Source organism: Camelina sativa, chromosome 18 (genome assembly GCF_000633955.1).
Source record: "Camelina sativa cultivar DH55 chromosome 18, Cs, whole genome shotgun sequence".
Taxonomy (NCBI): domain Eukaryota; kingdom Viridiplantae; phylum Streptophyta; class Magnoliopsida; order Brassicales; family Brassicaceae; genus Camelina; species Camelina sativa.
This window is the reverse complement of record NC_025702.1, coordinates 6,669,033-6,679,796: the sequence shown is the minus strand read 5'-3', so window position 1 is coordinate 6,679,796 and position 10,764 is coordinate 6,669,033. Positions and strand designations below refer to the sequence as shown.

The 10,764-nt window shown below is 32.5% G+C and overlaps 4 protein-coding genes across 4 annotated transcripts in view; 3 read left to right on the top strand and 1 right to left on the bottom strand.

The window, feature by feature from the left end:
- Nucleotides 1–938, top strand: part of LOC104760727 (UDP-galactose transporter 2-like) — a 2,200-nt gene extending 1,262 nt beyond the window's left edge. Inside the window, exons 4-5 of the mRNA XM_010483687.2 lie at nucleotides 108–269; nucleotides 353–938. Coding sequence (XP_010481989.1) covers nucleotides 108–269; nucleotides 353–721 — 531 coding nt within the window. The 3' untranslated portion in view covers nucleotides 722–938. The remainder of the gene's footprint in view (nucleotides 1–107; nucleotides 270–352) is intronic.
- LOC104760726 (phytosulfokine receptor 1-like) lies at nucleotides 2,838–4,301 on the bottom strand. The gene has a single exon (XM_010483686.1). It carries the CDS (start codon nucleotides 4,088–4,090, stop codon nucleotides 2,996–2,998), a length of 1,095 nt encoding a protein of 364 aa, XP_010481988.1. The 5' UTR covers nucleotides 4,091–4,301; the 3' UTR covers nucleotides 2,838–2,995.
- LOC104763194 (60S ribosomal protein L3-1-like) lies at nucleotides 8,666–9,356 on the top strand. The gene is made up of 3 exons (XM_010486603.1): nucleotides 8,666–8,750; nucleotides 8,871–8,981; nucleotides 9,061–9,356. The coding sequence occupies exons 1-3, from the start codon at nucleotides 8,666–8,668 to the stop codon at nucleotides 9,354–9,356; spliced, it is 492 nt and encodes a 163-aa protein (XP_010484905.1).
- LOC104763193 (60S ribosomal protein L3-1-like) overlaps nucleotides 9,618–10,764 on the top strand; it is a 3,518-nt gene continuing 2,371 nt past the window's right edge. The window contains exons 1-5 of the mRNA XM_010486602.2: nucleotides 9,618–9,671; nucleotides 9,844–9,940; nucleotides 10,061–10,171; nucleotides 10,251–10,555; nucleotides 10,636–10,761. Coding sequence (XP_010484904.1) covers nucleotides 9,856–9,940; nucleotides 10,061–10,171; nucleotides 10,251–10,555; nucleotides 10,636–10,761 — 627 coding nt within the window. The 5' untranslated portion in view covers nucleotides 9,618–9,671; nucleotides 9,844–9,855. The remainder of the gene's footprint in view (nucleotides 9,672–9,843; nucleotides 9,941–10,060; nucleotides 10,172–10,250; nucleotides 10,556–10,635; nucleotides 10,762–10,764) is intronic.

Here is a 10,764-nt window from a genome sequence, read left to right as displayed (position 1 = left end):
TTTTTTTTTTTTTTTTTTTTGATCTTTATGGTTTGTAAATTGGTTTTTGGGAAGGTTGGAATCAGATCTGATTTGTTTGGGTGTTTTCTTTTCTTTGTTGTTGCTAGTTAATAGGTTCCCTGCAGAAGAAATATTCAATTGGGTCTTTTGAGCTATTGAGTAAAACAGCGCCGATTCAAGCTCTTTCCCTCCTTGTTGTTGGTCCTTTGGTTGATTATCTCCTTAGTGGGAAGTTCATTATGAACTACAGTATGTCTTCCGGTTGCTTTGTAAGCATTTCTCTCTCTTTATGGCTCTGCTAGTATTGTTATGTTTGTTATTATTGTTGTCTCTAATGTTCTGTTATTTGCAGCTATTCATCCTTCTCTCATCTGCTCTAGCTGTCTTCTGCAACATAAGCCAGTACCTTTGTATCGGGCGGTTTTCAGCGGTTTCTTTCCAGGTTATAGGTCACATGAAAACTGTGTGCATCCTCACACTAGGATGGGTCCTATTTGATTCTGCAATGACTTTCAAAAACGTAGCGGGCATGGTTGTTGCGATTGTTGGAATGGTAATCTATAGTTGGGCTATGGAATTAGAGAAGCAGTCTAATATTGCTGCAGCAAAGGCGTTGAACAGTGTGAAACACAGCTTATCAGAAGAAGAGTTTGGACTTTTGAAGGAAGGTGTAGAAACTACACAATCGAAAGATGTTGAACTTGGCTACACAAAAGGTTAGGAAGATGGATAGAGAAACATAGTCTTCAGGTACAATTTGTTCTCTTATAATATGTGTATGTGTTGTGTTATCTATACCAAGAGATCGGATCCGCAGAGATTAGTCTAGGCTTCGATCTAAAGTTTACTTGGTTATACAAATGTTTTGTGTTATTTATATTTCTACTCAATTCCGTGGAAAATAACTTCAATATGACCATTTTTTGTTTTACAGAGAACTCAAAGAGTATATTCCTTTTTTTTTTTTAGCTCATCTTATAGAATTTATATGACAGCAAACGAAAGAGTATATTCCATTTGGTCACATATTCTCAATGTATTTGTTACTCACCGAGGTTTTTCCTTTGAATTGTTGTAAATTGTCGAAGCCAATAGGGGAATCTGATTACTCAGAAGTTGTAGTAGAACTAATTGCAACTTACAAATGAGTTTATGAAATTGCAAAATAAGTGGTTAGAGGTCTGGTAAGTTTATCTTAGATTCTTAGACCAAACAGATCGGTCGTTTTATTATTCAGATCGAATCTGAGACCGTCTTAATAGCATCACAAGTTCCAAATAGTTGCATTATTATAACTTATAAAGAATACATGTTACATGTTAGCTAAAATTGCTTCATAGTTTGGCATTTCTAATTCACGCAATGAACGGAGAGAAATGGATCAGACGCATACGTGAACAGAAATACATTTGGCATTACATAATTGCCGAAGATCAGAACATGTATATGATTTCGTCCTAAGAATTTAATAATTTAATTTGGAAATAATTTGATTTTTCTCACCTATTCATATTCATTGTATTTTCTTATTGGGCGTAGAGCAAGAGACTCCAAATATGAATACAAATCACAAAGACTTTAACGATCTAAATAAATAGAAATTTTATGATCGAATATTCTGCAAGTGTTGCAAGCTGGTACATTGTGCATGATTTATGCTTTTTTTTTTATATATACTCAAATTTTGGGATGAAAGAATTTGCATTTGGCTTTAATTGTTTCGTAGGTCTTTGGATTCAGTTTTTCATTTCTGATACTGACTATTGTTTTGCTTCATTGATCATGTTGTTTCTTTCACCCCAAGCAACATAATCAACTCGTACAAAGAGGAGCCTGCACCAATGACTAATAATGGCTATTACTACGTCTCTGTCAAAATATTTAAAAGAATTGTTATATAATAGTTGTGATAATTGAATAGTAAAAACATTATTGTAAAAAAACAACAAAAGGTAAGTTAAAATTTAAATAATTCTTAAAAAAATTGGGGCATTTTTGAAAATACCTATTTTTAATTTCACTTTTCTAAAATATTTTTTCATGTTATCTATTTTCAAAAGTACACTTTTTAATATACAAAATGATTAAATTCTAAACCCGAAATCCTACCTTATTAAAACTATATCCCATATGTAAAATAGAGAACTCAAAACTATAAAAAAAATTCTATAATTAATTTAACATATTGTAATTATGTAAAAGAGGGTACAAATGAAAATGTTCAAAAAATCTGTATTTTTGAAAAGGTTATCTCAAATGGTCATTTCTAACAAATTCTCAAAAAGAAATTAACTTCAATTTTAATAATTATAAGAAAAACATATATACATAATTATACAAATATTTTTTAAGAAAATAAAAATATTAAATAATTAAAACCACCCGACCACTTGTTTCATCCACCTATTTCAATCGTGTTCATCTGGTTGGTAACCTAAAAAACAATTGAATCTTCAACCATCCTTAATTGCCTTGTTGATTGTGAATAGATCAAGTTCTGCCAAGAGTCTACTATGTGTCTTTTGATCTGGTTGTTCTCTGTGTCGAGTTGAGTACCTTAGTGTTTCACAAAAGACGAACCATTACAAACATTTACTAATGAACCAATTAAAAGAGAAATTGCTTACAAACATAGAATGATTCTCTTGATGAATAATGATTTATAAATATTAAACAGTTGTTGATTTATAAAATTCTTGGTTTAATCAAATAGTAAAACCAATCAGAACGCCTATGTAGCCAAAATCATGGGTATAGAGCAGAGTTTTCAACACGTCTAAATTGGAACATGATACAACAATGATTGTTCTATGGCACAAAACTGTTTAGTTTCCACAGAGTCTCACGCTTCTCCTTTATTGCTTTAGTAATCTCTAGTTTCTGAAAACATAAATAAATAGAACACGCGAACTTAATTTGTAACTTTTACAGTGAGAATATTTTACCCAATTATTACAATTTCTAACGAACTTTAATTTTTGTTCGAACTACCTACCTATGGAGTAACGGGTACATACATAAATCGACATAAATCTTCCAACAACTCCGCAACTTGATTCATAGTAGGCCTTTCTCTAGTCGACTCTTTTATACAAAGACAAGCAATCCTAAAATACTCTTCCACTCCCTTGTCGCTACCAACAACACATCCAAAATCCAACATTTCATAAAACCTATTTTGCTCCACCATGATCACAGCCCATTGAGCCAACCCAACCTCCTTATCATCAACAACAACCGGCAAATTCGGCCGTCTCCGCGTGGCCAATTCCAACATCAAAACACCGAAACTATAAACATCAGCTTTAACCGTTGCCGCGGTATTCCCTTCCCAATACTCCGGTGGCATGTACCCCATCGTTCCCGCCACTTGCGTCGACACATGCGACCTCGACGCATCCATCCTACGCGCCAACCCGAAATCGGCTATATGAGCCACGAAATTCGAATCCAACAAGACGTTACTCGATTTAATATCTCTATGTATAATCGGCTTCGGTAGTCCATGCAAATACGCTAAACCCTTGGCCACATCGCGTGTGATAGTCACGCGCGTTGACCAAGTCAGCTGACTGTTCTCTTCATGAGTCTCGTGTAGCCAATAGTCCAGACTACTGTTCTCTAAGAACTCATAGATGAGAATCCGATCTGATCCCGAGATACAATAACCGAGAATCCTAACGATATTCGGGTGGTTGAGGCGACCAAGAGTCTCCATTTCTGCGGCGAATTCTCGGAAACCTTGTAAAGCGTCGTGATCGAGCTTTTTGACAGCGACTACGACGCCGTTTAAGAGCTGAGCTCTGTAAACGAGACCGAAACTTCCGTCGCCGACGATAAGATCCGATGAGAAGTTTTTGGTTGCTTTAATAAGTTCCGCCATAGATATTTCACAGATTGAAGGATCGAAGCTTGCGCTTTCCGTTACCATATCATCGGAGGAGGTAAGAACCGGATCGGGGAAGTTATGATTCCGGGGAGGTTGGTCTTTGATTGCAGGACGGCGGCGACATACGAACGTTACGACTAAGATCAACATGATGGCGGAGCATGAGGCTGCGACTAGGATTGCTGTGGTTTTGTAATCCATGGATACTGTTTTGGATTAGCGTGAGATTGAGAGAGAGAGAGAGAGAGAGAGAGAGGGTAAGAGATGATCCTTCATTAATTGATAGTGACGGAGAAGGAAGAGTAAGGTGGTTTGATTGAGTCGTAGATAAGACGAGTCAACGATTTTTGCTGGACAAGTCTACGCAGTTAGCACGTGTCCGGTTGATAGTGGCGGTTATGGGATTAGTGTAAAATGCATGAAAAATTTCTGGTTTGATTTTGAATATTCGTAGGTGCTCCAATAATAAAAAAAAAAAATACAATTAGAATGATTTCTTGATCAAGAGATTAACTTATTGCCTACGAAAAAAATGAGAATTTTTGAGAAATACCTTTTTAAAAAAATATCCCTTTCATCTATCTATTTTCAAACATTTTTAAATATAAAAAATTATAAAGTTTTATATGATTTACAAAGTACTTCTAAATAATAACTACTACTTCTAGACTCAATTTAAATATTTATGAAGTTTTAAAATATTTAAAAAGGTATTTTTAGATAATAACTATTACCTCTAGACTCAATCTAAATTTTTATGAAGTTTTAAAATATTTAAAAAGGTTTTTACAAGGTTTTTAAAAGGTTTTTAAAAAACGTATTTATAAAAAATATAAAAAAAATTTACACACATATAAATATATATTTGTGTATATATTTATAAGCTTATACACAAATTTTAAAAATTTGCAAATTTTAGTGGCTGTTTTGGTAAAGTTTGAAAGAGGGGTATTTTTGAAAAAATGGTATTGTAAAAAAGGTATTTTTAAAATTTCCCCAAAAAAATCGACTTTAGCCGTTTCTAGAATTTTTTCCCCAATATAAGCTGTTAATTTTAAAATTAACATAACGAAATATACATAGTTCGTAATTAAACATATATATATATATTCAATTTGTTTAATTATTATATATATATATGAAACATTTTTTTTAGTAAATAATCCCTTTATTAAATCCCTTTTATAGTAAACATTTTTTATTGAGACTATATAGTTTTCAAGAGTAATAATATTTTTTGAAATATTCCAAAGCTACACAAATCATGTATACTAGATTATGATTCACGCTACAATATGAATTGCTTTTCTAAAGATTAGATATTATAAATTTACATTTTAAAATAAATATTGTTATTTTTCTTTTTTTTGACAACTAAAATAAATATTGTTATTGCATTGGAAAAATATATTTATAGCCTATTTCCGATAAATAATTATTTTAATTAGAGTATTTTTTTTTTGTATGACACCGAGGAACATTTTCAATATAAGTTTATTAAAGCCACTTGCATAGGCCACCTTCCTATGAGGACAATAGAGAAAATAATATTGAGACTCATTACAGAATTAAGACGTTTATGATTAAGATATTGAGTTCCAAACAGACTGAATTTCATACATAGACACTATTAAGAGAAAATATGGTTTTAAACAGTTTTGTAGTAATAAGTTTATAGAGTAGATTTTTTTTTAATGTGAAATTACAATATACTTTGGAATTGTGTAAATGCAAGTTATGTGCAATTTAGCTAGAAGAATAACCATCTTTTGTGGAATTGTGGGCAACAACAAGTGGTAGATGATATTCAATTCAATTAACATTAACGAGAACTTAAAAGTTCGGATTAAAAACATTGAAATGAGAATGTGAGTTATGTACCTCAGAAGGTGTATGAGTAAACTTATTAGACATAAATGAGAATGTGAGTTATGTACCTCAAAAGGTGTTTACGCTGCGCCACTAGACACTTTGAAATGATCTTATATAAGACATTACATAAAGCTATTGGTCTAAAGTCCGAATGTGTAGCCAGATTATCAATCTTTGGAATCGTACATAAGTTTGTATGAATAATGCTTGGTCTCATCGTTGATGTCTCAAAAAAATGTTTAACCTCATTCACTACATCCTTTCCCACTACATCCCAGTATTCTTTGTAAAATCTTACAGTTAAACCATCTCGACCCGGAGCTCTGTCGTTACCAATTAGATAAATGGCATTGTAAATCTCATTCTCTGTGAAATCTCGTGTTAAATCATCATTGATAGTGGAAGTACCTGTCGGTCTGAAGTCAGGAAAATCAATTGGTGACACAGGAATCCCGGAATTTGTGTAAACTTTTCGAAAATAATGTTCTGCAGCCTTGCCTATTTTTGTGTTTCCACGATGAATTGTGCCAACTTCATCTTTGATGCTTGTGATATAATTCCTTGCATATCTTGTCTTTGCATACACTTGGAATTAACTTGTATTTTGATCACCATGTGCCATCCATTGTCTTTCCATACGGTATGCTTGTTCCAGTAGCCGATAAAGTTGTGGGATGCTTTGTCATTCATCTCTGTCCAAACATAATATACAACCCACATTTTAAATAATTAAAATAATTTTAAAAATAAAATATAGGCAGCATGATTTTTCATTGATGGTTTACGTAGAAAGTTTTTTTTTTATAACAGTAAAACCTTTATAAATTAATAAGGTCGAGACCATGAAATTTTATTAATTTATAGATGTTTTAATTTATCGATAAATTAATAATTATTAATTTATCGATAAATTATTAAAATATTAACTTATGAAGAGATTTTTTTTTTCATAATTTTGAAAATTTTATATTACAAAATAAGATACTTTTGTTATGATTTACATTTTTATAAAATTTTCTTAATTTATAATCTTGACTATCATAAATGGATTGATGTTAATAGTTTACTTAATTATCTAGGTGAAAATGATAAATATTAGAAGTTTAGAGTTTAGAAGAAATTGTTGGTATTGTCTTTCATGGTAATGATGAAGTCAAATAACATATTGTGTTGCTTTTAGAATCAATTACATATAAAAAACCAATTACCGCAACTAAGACTCTCCTCAATTTTTGGATGTAATTTGAGAAGACAACATTAAAAGTTTTTAATACAATAAAAAAATTAGAGATGAGCTCCAACTAGAATGCAAATTCAAGAATAAAAGTAGACAAACAACAATAGAGTTATATTTCACTAAATTTTTTTAGATATATATATATAGTTTAAATCATTATTAATTTATGATATTGTTGGAACTATATTTTTACATAAAATTTTCATAAAAATTATTATTTTATTATTTTATTAAATTGTGTTATTTTTTACAACGACCCAGCTCGGAAAAAATTATTAACTTATAACGAGTATTAATTTAAAGAGTATTAATTTATAAAAGTTATATTGTAGGTACTTGTTGTCTTTAAAATTTTTAAAATTATTTCTAATTTTTATAACTTTTATTTGTAATTTAAATGTTAAAAATTCACCATTTTGTTTTAGATAATAATTGACAAATCAAATAAATTAACTAGAAAATAATTAAATTTTGGAGGAATACATAAATAGCAACTACTTATTTTGGATTGATGGATCAAATAACAAACCAAAAATTCAGTTACTTTTGAAAACCAAAATAGCCAATTAAATTTTCTGCAAATTTTCCTTAATATAACTTTTGAAGCGTTAAGTATATCAATGTTCTTATGTAAACAATATTTATGTGTTTTTGAACGTCTTTTGTTTCGTAATAATATATTTCAAATTTTAATCCTTTTTTCTAAAAAAGTATTAACGATTTGATCGGAATCACCAGTTTTTAAGTTCGTAAAAATCTGCAGTTCCATATTGAAAACTATTTTTTTCCCTATCACTGAGTTAACAAATCCCAGCAAGTGAGAATCATATCCGACACAAAGTTATCCTCAGAACTGAGGATGAGTAAGTAGTATGTAATCCGAACCAAACCCATCCATTAAATATTATAACATCGAACGTTGGGATGGTTTCATCAAGCTTGTTTCACTGGACCTATCCAAATTCGTAAAAATCCGAACATAAGAGCCTCAATAAACAGCTTTTGTTTCAAAGAAAAAACGAAATCAAAATTTTTAAAAAAGTCAGAAATAATTTTAAATAAAGAGTCAGAAATCTCGTGTGGAAAAATCGACGCTCATCGCGTCTTCAAAGACACTAGCGATCGAAATATATATTTTGATTTCATCACTCTCCTCAATAACAAATAAGCAAATCGTAAAAACCAAACCCTCTGAAGAAAAAAAAAATGCAGATTTCAATATAAGAACAGAACACAAGCGACGAGATTTGAAATAGAGAAAGACAGAGGAGGCAGAGAGATGAAGATGACTTTATTATATAGGGCACCAAGTATTTACCCTAATTTTTATTGGGCTTTCAGGCCGAATATGAAAAATGGGTTCAGAATTAAAAATGCCCAAAACGTTGAAGGTTATATTATAAATTGAACGTAATTAGGTTTTTTCTTTTCTTATTATATAGTTTCACTTCTCTTTCGCCGCAGGACTCGTCGGAGTTTTCAGGTTCGTCTCTCTTCTTCCACTCCATTTTTGAATATCTATGCTTTGTTAGAATCTTACTATTCGTCTCTCTGAAACGTTTATTAAAATCCATCTGAATCGTTTGATTAGAATTTAATCTAGAGAACTGGTAATAAAGTTATTTGATTGGAGTTTTGATTTCTGATACATTTAGGAGAAGAGAAGAATGTCTCACAGGAAGTTTGAGCACCCAAGACATGGTTCTCTTGGTTTCTTACCAAGGAAGAGAGCTAACCGTCACAGAGGAAAGGGTGAGTCTTTTTTTATTCAGTTTTTGATTCAGTGTTCTTTTTATTTTTACACCAAAAAGGTTACTCATTTACGGATTTGATTTTGTTTTATTTGCTTACACGTTATTGTTGGTTTATCAGTGAAGGCTTTCCCCAAGGATGATCAAACCAAGCCTTGCAAGTTCACAGCTTTCTTGGGTTACAAAGCTGGTATGACCCACATTGTCAGAGATGTTGAGAAGCCTGGATCCAGTAAGTGAATTTGTGTTTCATTCTGATTTGTTTTTTTCAGAGATACGTCTTTTAACTATGTTTTTTAATTATTGTGTAGAGCTTCACAAGAAGGAGACGTGTGAGGCTGTTACCATCATTGAGACACCTGCTATGGTTGTTGTTGGTGTTGTTGCTTATGTGAAGACCCCGAGAGGTTTGAGGTCTTTGAACACTGTCTGGGCACAGCATTTGAGTGAGGAGGTTAGGAGAAGGTTCTACAAGAACTGGGCTAAGTCTAAGAAGAAGGCTTTCACTGGCTACGCCAAGCAGTATGAATCTGAGGATGGCAAGAAAGGTATCCAGGCTCAGCTTGAGANATATTTTGATTTCATCACTCTCCTCAATAACAAATAAGCAAATCGTAAAAACCAAACCCTCTGAAGAAAAAAAAAATGCAGATTTCAATATAAGAACAGAACACAAGCGACGAGATTTGAAATAGAGAAAGACAGAGGAGGCAGAGAGATGAAGATGACTTTATTATATAGGGCACCAAGTATTTACCCTAATTTTTATTGGGCTTTCAGGCCGAATATGAAAAATGGGTTCAGAATTAAAAATGCCCAAAACGTTGAAGGTTATATTATAAATTGAACGTAATTAGGTTTTTTCTTTTCTTATTATATAGTTTCACTTCTCTTTCGCCGCAGGACTCGTCGGAGTTTTCAGGTTCGTCTCTCTTCTTCCACTCCATTTTTGAATATCTATGCTTTGTTAGAATCTTACTATTCGTCTCTCTGAAACGTTTATTAAAATCCATCTGAATCGTTTGATTAGAATTTAATCTAGAGAACTGGTAATAAAGTTATTTGATTGGAGTTTTGATTTCTGATACATTTAGGAGAAGAGAAGAATGTCTCACAGGAAGTTTGAGCACCCAAGACATGGTTCTCTTGGTTTCTTACCAAGGAAGAGAGCTAACCGTCACAGAGGAAAGGGTGAGTCTTTTTTTATTCAGTTTTTGATTCAGTGTTCTTTTTATTTTTACACCAAAAAGGTTACTCATTTACGGATTTGATTTTGTTTTATTTGCTTACACGTTATTGTTGGTTTATCAGTGAAGGCTTTCCCCAAGGATGATCAAACCAAGCCTTGCAAGTTCACAGCTTTCTTGGGTTACAAAGCTGGTATGACCCACATTGTCAGAGATGTTGAGAAGCCTGGATCCAGTAAGTGAATTTGTGTTTCATTCTGATTTGTTTTTTTCAGAGATACGTCTTTTAACTATGTTTTTTAATTATTGTGTAGAGCTTCACAAGAAGGAGACGTGTGAGGCTGTTACCATCATTGAGACACCTGCTATGGTTGTTGTTGGTGTTGTTGCTTATGTGAAGACCCCGAGAGGTTTGAGGTCTTTGAACACTGTCTGGGCACAGCATTTGAGTGAGGAGGTTAGGAGAAGGTTCTACAAGAACTGGGCTAAGTCTAAGAAGAAGGCTTTCACTGGCTACGCCAAGCAGTATGAATCTGAGGATGGCAAGAAAGGTATCCAGGCTCAGCTTGAGAAGATGAAGAAATACGGAACAGTTATCCGTGTTTTGGCCCACACTCAGGTAATATTGGTTACTGTATGTTTACCGTTGGTGTTAAACATCTTTTACATTGCGTGCTTGCTGACAATTCTATGTTACAGATCAGGAAATTGAAGGGATTGAAGCAGAAGAAAGCTCACATGATGGAAATCCAGATCAATGGTGGTACCATTGCCCAGAAAGTTGACTTTGCCTACAGTTTCTTTGAGAAGCAGATCCCAATTGATGCT

Excerpts from the sequence above, each read along its gene's own strand:
- LOC104760726 (XM_010483686.1), bottom strand. The coding sequence starts at position 4,090 with ATGGATTACAAAACCACAGCAATCCTAGTCGCAGCCTCATGCTCCGCC.